Source organism: Chrysoperla carnea, chromosome 4, assembly GCF_905475395.1.
Source record: "Chrysoperla carnea chromosome 4, inChrCarn1.1, whole genome shotgun sequence".
Taxonomy (NCBI): domain Eukaryota; kingdom Metazoa; phylum Arthropoda; class Insecta; order Neuroptera; family Chrysopidae; genus Chrysoperla; species Chrysoperla carnea.
In genome coordinates, this window is record NC_058340.1 from 32,333,794 (window position 1) to 32,354,315 (window position 20,522).

The 20,522-nt window shown below is 30.8% G+C and overlaps 5 protein-coding genes across 5 annotated transcripts; 4 read left to right on the forward strand and 1 right to left on the reverse strand.

Annotated features, from left to right (window-relative positions):
- The first annotated feature begins 1,809 nt into the window (after positions 1-1,809).
- LOC123298672 (zinc finger protein 208-like) lies at positions 1,810-5,640 on the forward strand. The gene is made up of 3 exons (XM_044880765.1): positions 1,810-1,958; positions 2,064-5,418; positions 5,472-5,640. Exons 1-2 carry the CDS (start codon positions 1,810-1,812, stop codon positions 4,849-4,851), a joined length of 2,937 nt encoding a protein of 978 aa, XP_044736700.1. The 3' UTR covers positions 4,852-5,418; positions 5,472-5,640.
- Positions 5,641-7,408: 1,768 nt separating this feature from the next.
- LOC123298673 (zinc finger protein 595-like) lies at positions 7,409-9,645 on the reverse strand. The gene is made up of 2 exons (XM_044880766.1): positions 8,505-9,645; positions 7,409-7,455 (listed from the first exon to the last, which is right to left on the reverse strand). The coding sequence occupies exons 1-2, from the start codon at positions 9,643-9,645 to the stop codon at positions 7,409-7,411; spliced, it is 1,188 nt and encodes a 395-aa protein (XP_044736701.1).
- Positions 9,646-12,170: 2,525 nt separating this feature from the next.
- On the forward strand, positions 12,171-13,433 carry LOC123298344 (zinc finger protein 239-like). The gene has a single exon (XM_044880324.1). It carries the CDS (start codon positions 12,211-12,213, stop codon positions 13,330-13,332), a length of 1,122 nt encoding a protein of 373 aa, XP_044736259.1. The 5' UTR covers positions 12,171-12,210; the 3' UTR covers positions 13,333-13,433.
- A 1,714-nt stretch (positions 13,434-15,147) lies between these two features.
- LOC123298962 (gastrula zinc finger protein XlCGF57.1-like) lies at positions 15,148-17,709 on the forward strand. Its single transcript, XM_044881063.1, has one exon. It carries the CDS (start codon positions 15,239-15,241, stop codon positions 17,051-17,053), a length of 1,815 nt encoding a protein of 604 aa, XP_044736998.1. The 5' UTR covers positions 15,148-15,238; the 3' UTR covers positions 17,054-17,709.
- A 1,275-nt stretch (positions 17,710-18,984) lies between these two features.
- Positions 18,985-20,151, forward strand: LOC123298674 (zinc finger protein 525-like). Its single transcript, XM_044880767.1, has one exon. It carries the CDS (start codon positions 18,985-18,987, stop codon positions 20,149-20,151), a length of 1,167 nt encoding a protein of 388 aa, XP_044736702.1.
- Positions 20,152-20,522: the final 371 nt, after the last annotated feature.

Sequence of the window (20,522 nt, forward strand, 5' to 3'; positions counted from 1 at the left end):
AGGTTATATTTTGACTGGAGACAACCATTGTTACCAGTTATAAAATTCAAAATTTCCTAAATGAATATAGTTTTCCTAAAGCTTACATGGCAGCGGGATAATTTAAAAAATTTGACTATAATGAGTTATGTGGAAATTTGTATCGTTTTGAACTACGATTATGAATAACACAGGTCTGCAAAAAAAATTTGTTTGTCAGCTGCATGAGATATTTTTACTAAATTATATGTTTTAGAATGCGCTGATTTCAGAAGTGATGGCCATTTTTTTCTATCACGTAAAGTTTTTTTGCAAATTCAAAAACAAAAAATTGGTAAAAGCATTCGTTTATTAAAAATTATACAGTAGCCTGCAAGCATAGTGACATCCCATCTTCCTTGGTACCGTCTCTCGATATCGTAGATATCCTGGTGAAACCGCTCTCCCTGTCCTTCACTGTAAGCTCCCAGGTTTTCAGGAAAATAGTCTATATGGGAGTGTAAAAAATGGAGCTTCAGGCTTATCTTTCAGCATTTAGCTTCGTCTGATGCTAGTTGAACAATGGTTTTGTAGCCAGGATCCTTAGTATTTCCCAGAAATTTTCGCACTACATCCTTAAACGATACCCAAGCTTCTTTTTCCTTCTCATTCATTCTTTCCACAAAGAGGGTGTCTTAAGAGGTTAAAAGCCTTCTTATGTCGGGGCCAGTAAAAACTCCCTCTTTCAACTTTGCTTCTGACAACTTCGGGAATTATGTACACAGATATTTAAAACAGTCTCCAACCTCTTGCAGTGATTTTACAAATTGTTTCATCAACCCCAATTTGATATGGAGAGGTGGCAACAAAACTTTTTCTGGCGGCACCAAAGTAGTATTGATAACATTTTTCTCTCTAGGTTTTAAAGCTTCTCGGGGTGGCCAATCATTTTTAGTCTAATGCTGTTTTCTGGCTGCTGACCCAAAAGCATCGTGAGTATTTTGAAGTCCCCACAAACCGTTCATTAATGGTCCTGATATATTTGATTCTTTCCAGGATAATGGCCAAATTGTTATATTTAGTTTTCTTCCATATGCACAGAATACCCCATTGGAAGCGAAGATAATTTATTTTCATTGTGCAATAATAATAATTTAAGACTAGTTTAATATAATATTACTATAAAATACTATATAAATCTACTTAAAGACTGGTTTATGTTGATACTTATATCTATAAAAACCTATGTGATAGAATATTTTGAATATTTTTTCTGTTTTTGGGAGGTCAAAATCTATAAGAAAATGTAAAAAAAATCTATGGAGTTTTTTAGTCGCACACTTTTAAACATAGAAATATCTGTTGTAACTTGTAAATAATCATTACAAAACTCGGATAGACTTTCAACTTTCTCACGGATTATGGGGTATAGATTTATCTTGTGTAAACAGTAGTGGAGATGTCTGTTTTATTAAAATATTTTGAGGGTAGAAAATCTTCCTATCTTGCGGCAATATGTTTTATTAGATAAGAATTCGAAATTTTATTCTCACATCTCACAGAAATTCTTATTATGTAGGATTTTAACATACAGATCCATAGAGAAGAAAGACTTTCAGTACCCGACTACCCGACAGCCTAGAAATAAGTTATATTATCTCTGGTTGTGTCAAGTTACTCTTTGTGATTTTTACATTTTTATGCTAAAATTTGTTATTTATTTTGGAAATATTGTAACAAAAAGTGAGAATTTGAAACTTTTTAATACATAAAAATTATTTATACTCAAATCATTAAATAAAACACATCCATAATAATTTGTGAATACCTTGGAATTCAAAGAAAATAAAAATGTCAGATTATTTGTTTCAAGATGTAAATAATCCTTTGCCAATTAAAGAAGAACCTGAAGAAACATTGGATACAGAATTAATGATTCCTGAAGTAAAAATTAAAATTGAAAATACAATAGCCGCAGAAGTATTAATTAAAGAAGAATCGCCCGAAGAAAGAGATTCCGATTCATCAATTGACTATAAAAGTGAGGAAACACCTTTTATCTGTAACATTTGTGATAAAAAATTTACTCAAAAGAAAAGTTTAACTGAGCATAAACGAATTCATACTGGAGAAAAGCCGTTTTCATGTGACGTGTGTGGTAAAAGTTTTACTCAACCAAGTACTTTAGTTAAACATAAACGAATTCATAACTCTACGCAAAAGAAAACATCTAAACGGGTTCATCACGCACCGAAAGGACATTATCCATGTGATGTTTGTGATAAAATATTTCTCTATCAGAGTAAATTGTTAATTCATAAACGAATCCATAGTCGAGAACAACATTTTGCATGTGATTTTTGTGGCAAAGCTTTTGCACAAAAAATCAATTTAATTAGTCATAAAAGAATTCATACGGGTGAAAAACCTTTTTCGTGTGAATATTGTGGAAAGTGTTTTACGAATCAAAGTAGTTTAGTCAATCATAAACGAATTCATACAGGTGAAAAACCGTTTGCATGTGAAGCTTGTGGAAAAACTTTCGTTCAACGGAGTAATTTAGTCGAACATAAACGGATTCATTCCGGAGAACGACCTTATGCATGTGAAATATGTGGTAAAACATTTACGTTAAATAGCAATTTAACGAAACATAAACGAATTCATTTGGGTGAAAAACGATTTGGTTGTGATGTGTGTGGAAAAAGATATAACCATCAAGCTAATTTAATAAATCATCAACGGATTCATACGGGTGAAAAACCATTTTCATGTGACTTATGTGACAAAACTTTTATGTACCAACCGAGTTTAATTAATCATAAACGATTACATAATGGTGAACATATTTTTAAGGATAGAACATTAGTTAAACGCAGACCAAATCCAAATAGTGAAAGGCCATTTTCATGTGATGTTTGTGGGAAAACATTTGTGCAAAAACAAACGTTAATCGAACATAAACGACTTCATACAGGTGAAAAACCATTCGCTTGTGAGGTTTGTGGTAAACGATTTACAAGACAAAGTAGTTTTGTTAATCATAAACGAATTCATACGGGTGAAAAACCATTTTCCTGCGATGTTTGTGGTAAAACATACACGAATCAAAGTAGTGTTGTTGAACATAAACGAACACATACAGGAGAAAAACCATTTTCCTGTGATATTTGTAGTAAATCATTTACGCAACGAAGTAATTTAGTAGAACATACACGAATACATACTGGAGAAAGACCTTTTCCATGTAGCATTTGCGGCAAATCATTTAGTTCGAATAGTAATTTAACGAAACACAAACGGATTCACACCGGGGAAAAACCTTTTACGTGTGACGTTTGTAATAAAACTTTCACTCATGAATATAATTTAATTGGTCATAAACGAATTCATGATGAGCAGCAAACATTCTCCAATATCCAACAAAATATTTTGGTTAGTGAAAAACCAATTCATACGGGAGAACAACTTTTCTCGAGTGATGTTTGTGATGTAACCTTCAGTGAAGGAAATAGCAGTGCTGGGGAAGCTGAAGACAGTAAAGAACCACTGTCTTCTAGTCCTTTAATGCAAGCTCCTGAAAGTTCTCATGCATCAATCACAATCTCCATTAAATCTTCTCCTAGTGGAAATGATGGCACTCGTCCGATCTTTGAGGAACCTCCTGATCCACAGCATCCCCTTCCTTATTACATGTCTAATATTCGATTCCCCGATTTTCGTGGTGCCGAAGGTACGTTCCCAATATGGATGCGCCAACAAATGGCAGAAATTGTACAAAAAACTCAACCCAAAACGGAAATTGAACCACCCCCCGAAATTCAAGAATCTAAACCAATTAAAATTGAGGAAAATATGTTTTCTTGTGAATATTGTGATGAAATGTTTTCCGATAAACCCACTTTAATTGAACATAAAAAAATTCATGCAGGAGAAAAATCTTTAACGTGTGAGGTTTGCAGTAAAACATTTACCACTCAAGCAAATTTAGCGAAACATGAACAAGTTCACACTGTGGAGAGACCTTTCTCTTGTGATGTTTGTGGAAAAGCGTTTATTAAACGAAGCACTCTAGTTGAACATCAACGAATTCATACTGGAGAAAGACCTTTCTCTTGTGATCAATGTGGGAAGACATTTAGCTCTCGATGGAATTTAACGAAGCATTTACGAATTCATACCGGTGAAAAGCCATTTTCATGTGACGTATGTGGTAAAACATTTGGATCCAAATGGAATTTAACGAAACACAAACGAACCCATACTGGAGTTAAACCATATGCATGCGATGTTTGTGATAAAACATTTGCCCGAAAACATAGTTTAATTGAGCATAAACGATTCCATACCGGGGAACAACTCTTCCCGTGTGATGTTTGTGATAAAATTTTTACACAACAAATGAGCTTAGCGAATCACAAACGAATTCATACCGGAGAGAAACCATTTATTTGTGATATCTGTGATAAAACATTTAATCAACAAGGTAGTTTAATTCAGCATAGACGTATTCATACAGGAGAACAACAGTTCCCATGTTACGTTTGTAATAAAACGTTTTCACAGAAAATAAATTTAATTAATCATACACGAATTCATACGGGGGAAAAACCGTTTGCTTGTGATTTTTGTGAGAAAACTTTTACCAATAGAAATAGTTTAGTTGAACATAAACGATTGCATACGGGTGAAAGACCATATTTATGTGATGTTTGTGGGAAATCGTTTACGCAACGTACAAAGTTAGTTGAACATAGACGAATTCATACGGGAGATAAACCATATGCGTGTCATATTTGTGATAAAAGATTTGCATTAAATAGTAACTTAACTAGACATAAACGATGTCACACTGGAGATAAACCTAGATTTAAATCGTTAGCATTTTGCTAATTAGATATTTGCATGAATAAATGTTTAAATCTAGCGTATGTCCACAGTAAAGATAAAATATTATACCGATCATGAAAAAATTAATATCGCATTTCAATAGGCTTCCTAAATCTAAGTTTTCTGTTTCTGTGGTCTAGTCGTCTTGAAAAAAGTGGACTACATAGGCATTTAAATTAATTTTATGTCCCAAAAACCATCGCAAGCTATTCACAGGGTCCTTGAAAACTTTAACAAATGAAAACAAACAATTGACTGAGTTAATTGTTGAAATACCATGTATAGATAGTGTTGATTACGCAATCGTTTATTTTTTAAAGTCATGTAAGTAAATAAAAATATCCACTCCTCTTACACACCGGTATACTCCTAACCTAATTTGCGCCTTTGTGGGTAAACAGTGATGTTTACGTAAAAACGTTACAAAGTTAACCAGACTTAATAATTTTGTGTAATTTGTTATGAAGGTACAAATACTACGTGGTTGCTCCATTGTGTCCGTTAATCCACTGTCCCCCACCTGCTCCCATACCGTGAAATTTTTAAAAACCTTATTTATATCCATACTCTGTGGAAGCGGATTTCATGGGTTAACATGGAGTACGATTGAAGATACATATGAGGTATATGAGTGAAGTATGAATAAAGTGAATGTCGTATACAGGTCGTTTTTGTACCATCTAGGAATACCAATATCATTAGTATGACAGAATACATGCCTTAAGGCATGCATCTAAGTGAGAGGTATTATATATATGTGTATATCAATTAATAATATTTGTATGCAACAAAACTCCCACTTTCTCCATGCACAAGAAGATCTGTCGTATCGTATCTGTAGAGGCTAAACACATATATATATATATATATATATATAATACTTCTCACTTAGATGCATGGCTTTAGGCATGTTTTCTGTCATACTAATGATATTGGTATGCCTAGATGGTACAAAAACGGCCTGTATATTATTTGAGTGTGAGTGAAATGGGTACAGCTTTTATTTATAAAATCTAAATACATGCCATTTTCATTCTAGCATGTATTTACGAACAGAAGCGCTATTATGTCTTATTAATTGTAAATATTGTATATTTTTATAAATAAAACAAAATAAAAACAGTAAAATAATTTTGTTTATTAATTTTATCTTTAGTTTAATATTAATATTACACTAACTTTATACATTACAGCCTGCATCAAATCCGGTAATAGGGAATATTCATGAAAATAAATTTGGTTCAAATATTTTTCTTCTGTAACTTTAATGACTGGATATTTCAACTAAACCATTATTTTAGTAATTAATATCTTTTTAATTACTTAAAATTAATTAATAAAGATACAAATTTAGTGAGGGCATTTAAAAATTTCTAAAACGGAAATTCAAATTTTTATACGGACGTGACATCAAAGTACGGGCTTGTCAAATTTGTTGACATACTGTATGATATTAATTACATTTTATATGGTATTTTATTAAATTATACTATTCTACGGTTTTTTATTAGAAAACTTAATAATAAAGAGTGTAAATTCTGTGTTGTAAATTCATTTTTTTAAAGTGTAAATTATACATTGAACTGTCACCAATTGACAGATCACGTACTTATACGTCATCAACAGAGAGCGCCAAAAAACTGCGTTCAAATATCTCAAAATTATAATGTATTTTAAATATTTTTTTACACTTAAATACAGCATTTTTAAGCAGTATTTATATTTTTTACTTTGTTATAATGGTGTAAGCAATGAATTAAAAATATAAAAAAATGCATGAATATTCCCTATTCTGATTTTTCTCAAACTTGTTTATGATGTTGACTTGTCTAATGACTAATCAAAGTTTGTGCCCTCGAGTTTTAAATACAAATTTTGGTCTAAAATACAAAAATATTTATTTACGATCCTAGTGGGATTTAACTTACGCCTGTAAAATTTGCACAACGAGTGCGTAGCATGAGTTGGGACAATTTCAGAAGTACGTTAATAATGCGTTATCACACGTGTATCGTACAAAACTTTATCTACGCCTCTAAAATGCGAAAAAACCGATAATTATTATTTAAAATATGTTATGGCTTATTAATAGAAAATTAAAAAAATTTACTACAGTAACTTGTGATTAGTTTACATTTTGACAGTAATTTGGAGTGTTGTAATGAATTCATTACCACACTAGGGCGGGGTAATGAACTATTTTTCCACGCATTCTGGGTGAGAAAATTATTTCTTATTTCACAGGCGTAGATAAAAAAATAAATATAATAAGTCTAAAATACAAATAAAAAATATAAGAATAAAGAATAAAAGCACTATATATTGCGTATGCGATGACGGTGTGTCACTTCATTATACCAGCTTTATTTTGTTTTTAATGCAAGCGTTATATAGGTCTGTAGTTATGTTATGGCAAAGATATTAATATTATTTTATCTATGTGTTATGGATTATAAAGGAAAGTTACGACAGTTAAATAATAAAAATATTTGTCTTAAAATAATTACGTTCATGTTGGTGTTTTGCTATCACTTGACCTGAGTCATTAAAAGTTCTTTGTTCATGAAACGGCGTTGCCATCAATGAAAATACATATCAAATCTTTACCTGAAGTTTTTGAAAAAAACTTATCAAAATTATCAATAAACAAGTGACAATTGACTAAGTTAATTGTTGAAATAGTTTATACAGACAGTGTTGAATATCAGTGCTTCTATTATTTTTATAAATAAGTTAAAGTGACAGTCGGGCCAAAACAAAAAGATTTATGTAGGCTAAAACGACAACCATTTTTACCTCAAAAATTTTTCAAAATTTTGTTTTTTTTTTTTTTTTAAACAACATGCTTTGAAACGAATTTTTAAACAAAAAATTTTCTCCTGAAAATTGATCCCTTTGATATTATCGGATGGGTTTAATATGAAATTAGAATCAATGAAGCTCTACCTACAAATTTTCAACTCATCATCTTTTATAGTCTTTGAGAAAAAAAAATTAAATTTTTCCCCTAATTTGAACCCTCACGGGAAAAAAACTTATTTACGAAAAATTGTTTCTTATAAAAAAGTTGTTTACTATACACTAAGATTTATCTTAAAAATTAGTTTAATTATAAAAAGTAAAAGATTTTACTTTAAAAAGAAAGATTTTTTGCTCGGACCAATCTACAACACACGCAGAATTTGCTACCCATTTAAATTTTCCCGCAATTGAGAGTACGAACAGCCGCAGCCAATCAAAAGTAGGCACATTGCTTCCCCCCTGAGTGATACATCCCCCTCGTCTAAAGTAGGACTTTATACGACATCCCTACTATAATTACTAGATCCGTGGTTTTGCTTCACTGTGTTTTGATTTTTTTTTATATGTGCTTTGATCAGTTAATTTTTTTCCAGATTCATCACTAGAACTTGAATTTTCTTTAGTATTAATTATGTTTTTCTTCGTTTTTAGTCTTTCACTGTGTCTTAATCGTTTTAATCTTTGTTTTTTAAATGTGCTTCGATCAGTTAATTTTTTTCCAGATTCATCACTAGACCTTGAATTTTCTTTAGTATTAATTTTGTTTTTCTTCGGTTTTAGTTTTTCACTGTGTTTTAATCGTTTATGAGTACATAAATTTGCTACTTGATTAAATGATTTTGTACAAAACTCACAAGGAAAAGGTTTTTTTTTCTCGTTTAGTTTTCTATCTTTGTGCCGTCGGTGATTATGCGAATTTAAACCACTTTTGCATCCAAATGATCTTTTACACGGATCACATGTAAATATCGTTTCGTTATGACAATCTCGTTTATGACAATCCAAAAAAAACTTCATTGTAAATGTTTTGTCACAAATATCACAGGACAATTCTTCACTATGTATCTTCTGTATATGTTGCGTCAACGAATCTTTCTGTTTAAATATTCTATCACAAATTTCACAAGCAAATGGATTTTCGTGATATTGTACATGTTCTTTATAACTACCTTTCCATCGAAATGATTTCTCACAAATTTTACATACGAATGGTTTCTCTCCTGAATGAATTCGTTTGTGGAGCTCTAGGTGAGTTGCCATAATAAATGCTTTATTACAAATTTCACAAGTAAATGGTTTTACTTCGCTGTGCATAGCACGTTTATGTGCAGTTAAATAAAATCGATTCCTAAATGTTTTATTACACGAATCACATCCCCAAGATGGTTTTACTTCGCTGTGTATATTGAGTTTATGTCTAAGTACATTTGTTCGTCTGGTAAATGTTTTATGACAAATATCACATGTAAATGATGGCGTTCCTTCACTGCGATTTAATTTTTTTCTGGTAACATTACTAGAAAATGAATTCTCTTCAGTATTAGTCGGCTCATCTTGAATTGAACTATCTGATTTATTAAATGTTTCTTCAAAATCTAATGAAAATGGTGTATGAATCTGCGTTTTTTGGCCTTGTCTGTTTAATGTTTCTAAAACATTTACATCTAATATTTCGTCTTTTATAATAAATTCTGTATGCAATTCGTTTTCATAATTAATTGTAGACGAACTTTCTTCCTTGACATTAATTATTCCACGTTCCATACTGGCATTGCTACCTTCTAATATTTCATTTTTAATTCGTCCATGTTCAAATGTAATACTGTCTTCTAGAATTTCGTTTTTAATTCCCTTTTCTAGCATAACCATAACATTTTCATTTAATATTTCTTCTTTAACATCTATTAATTCTGTGTTGTCTTCTTTTTCAACTTTTATATTTTCCAATTTGATAAGTAAGTACTTATTTACATCATAGAATGAATTATTTGCCATTTTCTTTTCAATTTAATTATGATTTTATAAAGCAGTAAAAAGAGTCCTAGTAAAAAAACACCAACAACACCTACTATATTTTATCCGTGACTACAACAACAAATACAACAGTTTTAAGGCTTACGTTTGGCGGTTATTTGCTATTTTTGTACTGAGGGAGATAAGATACATGTAGCGTGAAGTGTCATTGATACATATTCTCTATGAAAGGACTACAATCTCTGTCATAGATTATAGCATGAAGAATGTAGAACAGGAGAAAGATCGCTATGTACTAAAGCATTAGCGTACCTGTCCCTAAAAATATGTAGAATTTATAGTTCATTTTTCAGCCACCAGTCGCGCTGTCAACAAGAAGTTGTATCTGTGAAGTTAGCTGTTGTTGTTAGCATAATGTACAAATTGATATATCATTTGAAATTAGCGCACAACAGACCGCTTTTATTGATACTACATATTGATCGCAGCGCCTCACTTATTTTATACATATTTTGGGGACAATATTTTCTATAGCGATCGTTCTCCTGTTCTACATTCTTCATGGATTATAGTTTTTAATTTAAAACAGATCTGCAACTCCCTGTAAAATTTTTACCATTGGCGAACGAAATTACCTAGAGATGGCTCTGGTGTGAATGCAATATGGCCGATATAGAGGATTTTCGTTCAAGTTGTCAAAATAAATTTTTGCATTTTTTTTTGTTTATTTGTTTTTTTAACATGGAGAAAGCCCTGGATATTAATATTGGTGATATATTTTATCTACTTGGTGGATCAGTAAGGCCGTTGATGGAAGGAGAGGCGCTTTCTCGTTCCAAAAACTTGTTTTTCTGTGGTATCCAATCGAAGCAAAATAATTGTTTATTAATCAAATCTTCATGTTTGCAAACGTCGAACATCACCGAGAAACCTCATGAGATCTAAATCAAAGTGTTTGTAGCCAATGACAACAAAAAAATCGAATGCTATTGTTCTTGCAAAGCGGGCGCGGGAAGCAAGTGCAAGCATGTTTTTGCGACATTGTGCGACAACTGACGCCTGTAGATCTTGTTTTCCCACACTGGGGAACACCACAACGTTTTTCATTTTTGATAATTTCCATCTCAACAACAAAAACATTCAGCACTTGTGTAGCTGTCAAAACTCAAAATCCTCTATAATAGTTTCACTAATCCTCGCTGCGCGGCGCCACCGTATCTTGCGATCGCGAATTATCGTTCTCTGAAGGTGCCTTTCTCCAGATGGCTCTATAGTCTATACGTTATATTCGCGTAGGGCCATCTATAGTTTTGATATTAATTTATCCATTTCAATGTTTGCTGAGGAAACAATATTTTATATATTTTTAAATAAATAAACAATACGTCTTTCAAAATTCGTTTGCATGTCATTAAAATTCGTTAAATTTCTTTGAGTGTATTCTCAATTGATTGTCTTTACTAACATTTTGTGGATTATTTGAATAGTGGCATTATTGAAGTATTTTGACCGTTTTTATTGTGTCCCTGTTCATTAACTAATCAGTGTAATTTAGTCGTTTTAGGTGTGTTTATATTATTTTCCGATTTTTTAATGGTATGTACTGAGTTTATTTTAGCGCTTAGGTCTTGTTAATCATGTTTATTACATTTAGGTAATGTTTAATTGTGATTATAATTGACTATTAACGAAATAAAATGGTTTTACATTGCATTTAACTTACATCAAACTAATAATTAATTGTTATTAATAATGTTAATATTAAAATAAATATGCTATTTTATTTCAAATATTGCAATAAATTATTGTTTTATTAATATTTGTTATTTTATTTAAAAAACTTCACTGTATTTAATAAGAAGACAAATAAATTAAAAAAAAAAAAAGATAAACTGAATAGAAATATTTCGAATAATACCTAATTCCCGCCATTTAAAAAAAAATAGTTTATTGTAAGTATCTTTCTCCAGGGGGTTTTTTGGACAATATTTCATGTGCAGTAGAGTTGCCTATCTATTTATGTAATAAATTATAATCTGTGCACTAGACCTTTTGTTTATAGACCTTTTCATTTAAATTACGATTCATTATTGTTTCGGACAGATTATAATAAGTTGGACAAAGATACAAGGTATTCGTATTAGTTTTTGGCATAATGTCCGAAACAAGAGATAATCACTTTTTAAAATTGTCCAATAGGCCCTGTATTCGTCCAATAGGTCTTTTCGTCGATTTGCTTTGGTTTCGTACAGCTGTCAAAAAACTATTCAACCTACATGACTTCGATTATTGCATGAAATTACTCATGCAATAATCTACTTTTATGAAAAAGATTTTTATCCAAATCGAACATAAAATAACTTTCGATTGGGTGAAATTTCAATCGGAAGCAAAAATTTTTATGTTAGTAAGTCTATATTTATTTAAACGTCTGTGGGAAACGAACATGTCAATAATTTCCATCTCTATTATTGGTTAAAATGTTTTGTAAACACCTTAATTAATTAAACTAATAAATATATAATAAAAATGTCGAATTATTTCTTAGAAGATGTGAATAATAGTTTATTAATAAAAAAAGAATACATGGAACCTGACGAACAATTACCAAAACCAACAGAAGTAGTAAATGTAGATGTGAACATAAAAACTGAATTCCAATCACCTGCTGCAGAAGACACAACAATTTATGAAAATATAAAAACTGAAGAATTAACAATTAAAGAAGAATGTATAGGAGTTAATGAACCAGTAGAAGATGATGAATATACAAATATTGAAAATCTACTAGGAATATCTACGGATGGCGTAGTTGAAGAGGAGAAATTAGAAAAAAATGCTCCAGAATATCAACAAATCAATTTTGGGGAACATTTTTTGTGTGATATTTATGACAAGACAATTAACGATGGTAATAATTTACTTAATAAACAAATTGATAAGGAACTAAAACTATTTCCCTGTGATATTTGTAATGTAACATTTAGTTCTTACAAAAGTTTAACTACTCATCAACAACAGGTTCACCCTGGAGAGAATCTTTTCTCATGTGATATTTGTGGGAAAACATTTAATCGACAACCTCATTTAACTCAACACAAACGAGTTCACAGTGGAATTAAACCGTTTTCATGTGACCTGTGCGATAAAACATTTACTACACAAAGCAATTTAGTTGTACATCGACGTACTCATACTCAAGAAAAACCTTTTCAATGTGATATTTGTAACAAATCGTATTCGCAAAATAGCCATTTAACTGTACATAAACGAACTCACACTGGAGAAAAACGTTTTTCTTGTGAGGTTTGTAATAAAACATTTAGCTCGCATAATGGTTTTGTTTTTCACAAAAGAATTCATACAGGCGAAAAACCTTTTTCATGTGAATTTTGTAACAAAACATTTAGTGGACGTTCTAATTTAGTTGTACATAAACGGACTCATACTGGGGAGAGACCTTTTGAATGTGACGTCTGTAGTAAAACGTTTACCCATCACAGTCATTTTGTTGTTCATAAACGATCTCACACCGGAGAAAAACCTTTCTCATGTAATGTTTGTGATAAATCATTTACTACGAAATGGGATTTAGCTAGACATAACCGAATTCATACAGGTGAAAAACCCTTCTCGTGTAATATTTGTGACAAAACTTTTACGGATCGAAGTAATTTAGGTCGTCATAAACAAACACATAGTTATTAATCAGTTTTTGAACAAATTTTCGTTGACAAAACCTTTTCAAAAATTTCTTTGTGCACTTCGCTTATTCCATTAAGTATGAGTATGTTTCCTTAAATGAAAAATCAGGCCAGAGAGTGGCTTTACGCTCAGATTAATTTTTAATTTCCGTTTTAAGAAATAATTTTATTAATTTTTGTTTTGAGATATCAAATTGTGATTTTATGTGATATAAAATAAATAAAATTAAATATAAATCTTTTGTATTTTTTTATTTTTACCTGAATATTCAATTTCAACATAGCACTTCACCAAAAAGAGTGAAAAATGATAGCGCTATAGAGTTCCAAAAGTCGCAATTTTCGCCAAAATTTTTCCGGTCTGAATGTAATTTTCTTGAAACCTACTAACTTTGAGTTAAATTTTTTAATTTTCATGATAGTACTTCGCTTTTATTTGCTATGTAGCATAAAAATAGATAAAAACAATCCTTGAAGCTTGTTGTATGTTTTGTCCTTTATGCTGAATCGATGCACAACTAATTTAAGTTTCTGAAGCAAACTCCTTTTAACACCTATTTCAACTCTTTACAGCCCTTTTTTGCATTAAAAAGTAGCCTATGTGTTAATTCAGGTTATAAACTATCTCTGTACCAAATTTCATCCAAATCCGTTCGATAGTTTTTGCGTGAAAGAAGAAACATCCATCCATTCATCTATCTATCCATCTAAACTTTCACGATTATAATGTATATCAGATGAATTATGGAAAATAAAAAAATATTGGAACAATATATTCCAAATATTTAAAAATTATATTTTCTTTCAATTCGTTTCAATTTTTTAAAAATGAATATTACTCGATTTTTCTTTGCGTTTTCGCCGTTCCATCATGCGTCTGCAAGGTTTGTAATGCATAGGTTCTTGAGAAACTCTTAAAGTATAGATAATTTTTTTTTTTAAATTGCCGTAGGATGCTTCGTTAGCGTTTGCGCAGGGCTTTTCGAAAACTCATATTTTCGCAAATTGTGCGGAAACCTTATATTATTTTGCGACAACGGATTTCCTGCGATTCATTCAAACCGAGAAATTAATAGGCGAAAAAAAGCGATATTTTTGATCATAAAACCGTGTTTTTCCGTAAAGTTTCGATCGGATTTAACTTTAGCTAGTGTCATTTTTTTTAGCTCTTGGACGCTCTATTTTTTGTTTTTTATCAAAATCATTTTCCCGGTTTTAATTTGCAAAAAACCTGTGTTTCGTAACTTTTCGATGGTTTTTAAACAACTTCCTACACTTCGATTTTATCCAAAGTATGTTTTCTTAAAAACTACTATTTTTATCATAATTATCCCGTTGGAAAACCGGACGGGATAATTATTTTAAAATCTGAGGTATTTTCCTACGTATTTACTGCACTATAACTACTGTATTTTTTAATTTATTAACGGACAGATGTTGCCCGGGTTTTCCAACGTTAAGCTGACAATTCAGGGGCTAGTATCATCCAATTCAATTTCAGGGGTAACTATCATCCCTTAATTTGAATTTCCGATTTTTGCCTTTTTTAAAGAGTTTTGCAAGAAAATCTGTAGTAATAGAAGGAAATGTATATTTTTGGATTTAGCACTCTAACATATATACATATAATTTACCAAAAAAATCCCATGCAGCTGGGAAAAAATTTGTATTCAAACCTATGCAAATGTATGTATTGTATGTCGTCTCAATGTCTATAAGAGACATTGAGACGAGCATTTTATAAGTCTGTGATCTATACAATGTCAGATGAACAAACTGGGACAAACCTATTTGACGAAACACGAAATAAATAGTTATTAACAAACCAAACAAACAAAAAATAAATAAATAAATAACATTTTAGTCCTTATTAAAATCACTTGGGAACAAATTTAAAAAATAAACTAAAAATGCCCAATACTTCTTTTTTCGACGAACAAAATTCATTTGATTTAGATGAAAAAATTAAAATGGAACAAGAATTGCACCCAGAAACAGAATTGATGGTTAAGCAAGAAGTATGGGAAGAAAATGCTTCAGAGGAATTTCAAAAAGATGTTTTAGAAGAAATTCCAAATGAAGACAATCTTTTATCACGTGAAAGTGAACGAATACCTAAGAAAGAAAAGCAATTCTCTTGTCAAGTTTGTGATAAAAAATTTACAAAATTGTGTAATTTACGTGAACATAAACTTATTCATTTAAGCGAAAACAGTTTTTCTTGTGATATATGTGATAGAAAGTTTACTCGACAAAGCAGTTTAACGCTACATAGACGAAAACAACATGCCACAGAAAAACCATTTTCATTTGATATTCACGATAGTTCATTTAACACTGAACGTAAACAAACTGTTACAAACGAGCCTTTTTCATGCGATGTTTGTGAAAAAATGTTTGAATCTGAATTTAATTTCATTACACATAAACGTTTTCACACCGACGAGTCTTTTTCATGTGATGTTTGTGAAAAAGCTTTTACACATTTATTGGAACATCAAATTTTGAGAATTGAAGATAAACCATTTTATATCAAAGTTGAAAAAGAATTTCATACAGAATTAATAGTCAAAGAAGAAGTACCCGATGAAAGTGTTTCTTTGGAAGAAATTCATATCGATGAAAACAACGTTAATTACGGATCAGATAAAAATATATCAGTGAAAAAAGAAGAAATTAAAAGGGAAGAATCAAGGGAAAATATTTCAGTAAGTCAAGTAAGTTCAGTAAATTTAAATGAAAAATCATATTCATGTAATTTTTGTGGGAATAAATACCCTACAAAATTCTCTTTGGGTCAACATAAACGAACACATACTGGTGAAAAACCTTTTTCATGCGAGGTTTGTGGTAAATTATTTCATAAAAAAGCGAATCTAGTTAAACATCGTTTAATTCATACCGAAAAAGACAAATCGTATTTATGTGAAATTTGTAATAAAACTTTTAGTCAACAACGTTATTTACACCAACATAAACAAACTCATTCTGCAGAAAAGAAATTTTCTTGTGATATTTGTGGTCAAACTTTTGTAGTGAAAAGTTATTTGGACAGGCATCTACAAACACATACCGGTATTAAACCGTTTGCATGTGATATATGCGATAAACGATTTTATCGATCTTTTCGACTTAAAAAGCATAAACGAGTTCACACTGCTGGATCTGAAGAGAAACCTGTAATAAAAAGCTCAAATTTGTGTGATTTATGTGGTAAATCATTTTCGACCAAATACATTTTAACAGTTCATCAACGATCTCATACGGGAGAAAATAAATTTTCATGTGATCTTTGTGAAAAAATATTTTCGTCTCGTAACACTTTAGGCAATCATCTGAAACTTCATTCGAAGGAAAAACCATTTTCGTGTGATGTTTGTAACGAAAGCTTTGTCCTTCGAAGTCGTTTAAAAAGACATAAATTAATTCATTCAGAAGAAAAGCCTTTTTCATGTGATGTGTGTGGTAAAAAATTCACTCAGAAACATGTTTTAATTCGACACCACCTGATTCATACTGGTGAAAAACATTTTTCTTGTGAAGTTTGTGATAAAGCATTTCGTGTGAAAAGCAGTTTAATTATACATAAACGAATTCATACTGGGGAAAAACCTTATGTATGTAGTGTTTGTGGTAAATCATTTAATCGTAGAAAAAGATTACAGGCACATCAACAGAAAAGCCACAGTGGTGATAAAATTTTGTCTGTTTTAAATTTCGTGTAAAAAATTTAATTTAAGGCTGTTTGTGTTTGATTACGGTGGCAGTTCTTTTAGACAATTTTTGATGCTTTGTAGTACACTCAAAGACATAGAGAATGGACTGGGTATTACCCACAAAAAATTAACGAAAATTAAAGCGTCTGTGCGGCCAATGGCTGTTTCTTTTCTATAGATCTGTAGAAATTCTAGAAAGAGACATCTATTATTGCGACATTGATTCACAGCAGGCTTACAACTACATTTTTGGAATACCTGACCATCTATTGATTACTAATTTGCCATATCCTCTCTCAAAGAAGACACTACACTCTTCCATCGCACTAATTTTTGGATAAACGTAGTCAAACTGTGAGAAATATCAACAACATTGTTGCTTGCCGTTGTCATATTGACAGTGTGTGGGTTTCAGCGCCTAGTGGCAGAAAGTGGAACTAAATATAAATGATTAGGCTGGGCAAGTAGTTAACGGTTATCTATCCAAACGATTTGCCTAGCTCTTTGATTGAATGGCTGCATATCCTGCTGGCCGCTAGTTGAGGCCGACGTTTATTAAAAAAGGCTTGTCTGTTAATTGAACGGCTAACTAAGCTAGCTGGCTGCCATATATACATTGAGATACCAAAAAACATATCAGCACTCACAAGCGCTCAGTTTGTCAAAACACGTTTATTTTTTATTTATAAAATAATTAAAATCTGTTAAAATCAATTTGTATAAAATAAAGAACTATTTGTTAAAATAAATTGAAAAAACCTTAAAAATTTTGAGGGAAAAAATTTAATAATGAATACCTAATCAAAATTTAGTAATGATTGGCCTTTAAAAACGGTAAGTACACATATTGCCACCTGGAAGTTTAAATTGGAACTACTGAAAACGAACCACTTCCTGTTTTAATCAGTACGAATTATTATTGCCATTGTTAATGGTGGGTTGCAAGTTCCAACTCCCTAAGGTAATATAAAGACCCTTTATATTACCCATGGAGATTAGAGAGAAGGAGAACGATCGCTTTAGGAAATAGTGTCCCAGAAATATGGACAAAATAAGTGAGGCGCTGCGATCGCTAAGTTGTCTCAATAAAAGCGGGCTGTTGTTAAATTTGTACATTATGCAATTAACTTCATCTACTTATACTCATAAACAGCTAGCTTCGCAGATACTACTCACCGACGAATTTTTAGGGACAGGCGCGCTAATGCTTTAGCGTGTAGCGATCGTTCTCCTTCTCTCTAACCTCCATGATATTACCTTACAACTACCAATAAGATATTATCGTTAGTCAAAAATAAATCATGAAATTTGAAAAAAGTTAAAATTTATGTAAAAATATACTTAAATATTCTGATTTCGAGTCATAAAAGCACTTTTTTCTTTTAAAATATTTAAATTAAAAATCGTAATTTTTAAACTATATAAAGTGACCTAAAACGCGAGTAAGCCCTGCTGTGATGTCATAGCGGTATAGCGACATAGCGAGTCATAGACCATCAGTTAGTTCAGTGCAGACAGTTCGGTATAATATATACATAGATAAGTATTTATATTTATATTATAATCAGATGTCTATTAATATACCTGCCAAAATTATTTGTGTTATTTCGTATAGTGATACCCATATTACGTCATCAATTGGATGCCCGCGTTTTTGACAGTTTAAAATTTAATTTAAGTTTTTGGCAAGAAAGAGAATGCATTTTCCCGAAATAAATTTTTGGTGACTTTTTATTAGCAAAAAAAACATTTTGAAGTACTTTTTCAAAAATAGTGGAATACCCTATTATCAATACCACGATGTCATCAATATACATTGTGCTGGTCTATATTTTAATATAAGTTTGTTAAATACAAAACCTGTCATGTTTGTCAACATAATGTTTATTTTTATTCAGTAATTAATTAAAATTTTTAAATTTGAATAAATAGTATAAAAAATGTCTGAATTTTTATTTGAAGATGTAAATAATCCTTTTCTAATCAAAGAAGAACCCGAAGAACAATTGCCAACAGAACTATTAATCCCAGATGTGAGCATAAAAACTGAGTACTCAGCTGTGGAAGAAATAATTAAGGATGAAAATATAAAAACTGAGGAAGAATTTCATTCAGAAATAATATTTAAACAAGAAATATTAGAAGACAGTGAAGCAGTGGAACATGAACAAACTTATAAAAGTGAAGAGTCGTTACACGAATATAAAAATACTGAAATTGACGAAAAATTGCATACAGAGTTCATAATTAAAGAAGAAAATGACGTGGATCGTCAACGAATAAATATTGGAGAAAATTTTTCATGTGATATTTGTAATAATAGGTTTATTTCCCATAAAGACTTAGTTAAACATAAACGAATTCATAGCAGAGAAAAAAACTTAGTAAAAAAAGTTAGTCAGAAAAGAATTAACGCTAGAGAGAAACCTTTCTCGTGTGAAATTTGTCAGACTACATTTAACTATCGCCATAATCTAGTTAGGCACAAACGAGTACATACCGGGGAAAAACCTTTTAAGTGTAATGTCTGTGGTAAAAATTTTCGACAACAACAGCATTTAAATTCTCATAAATTTCTTCATACCGGCGAAAAACCTTTTTCATGCGATATTTGTGGTAAAACTTATACCGAACATAGTAGCTTAGTTAAACATAAACTAATTCACACTGGAGAAAAACAGTTTTCATGTGATGTGTGTAGTAAAAAGTTTGTATACCAACAATCTTTAGACCGGCATAAACGTATTCACACGGGGGAAAAACCTTTTTCTTGTGATATTTGTGATAAAACATTTAATCAAAATAGTCATTTAGTTTTACATAAACGAAATCATACGGGAGAAAAACCTTTTGCTTGTGATGAATGTGATAAAAAATTTACAACACAATACAGTTTAACGACACATAAGCGGATCCATAATGATGAAAGACCCTTTCTATGTGATATTTGTTGTAAATCTTTTACTCAGATTAGTATATTAAATGCTCACAGACGGATTCATTCAGGAGAGAAACCTTTTCCATGTGATATCTGTGATAAATTCTTTAATGTAAAAAGTAATTTAGTTAAACATAAACGAGTTATGCACTCAATAGAGAAATCTTAAAAACGCTAAATTACGATTTTTCTATTGAGTGCAAGTTTAAATATATTAAGTATATATAATTAGCTTTCCTTCAAGTTTAGTTTACTTGACGGTGGGCTTTCTGATATAAAATTTTAATATTGAAATAAAATTTAAATATTGAGTGTACATAGTTTATGAAAAATAAATCTATTAAAAAAATCGAGCTGTTATTTTAATTACTCAACCGTTTTTCAATTTTCTCAACAATGAATCTCGACATAAAGTTTTCTAATACAATGGAAATTCATTCGTAGGAAATTGGATTAGGAGCATAAATGATTTATTTAAATAAATTGAACGTTTTAAATTATACAATCTAATTTAATTTTGTGTCCTAATAGGGAATATTC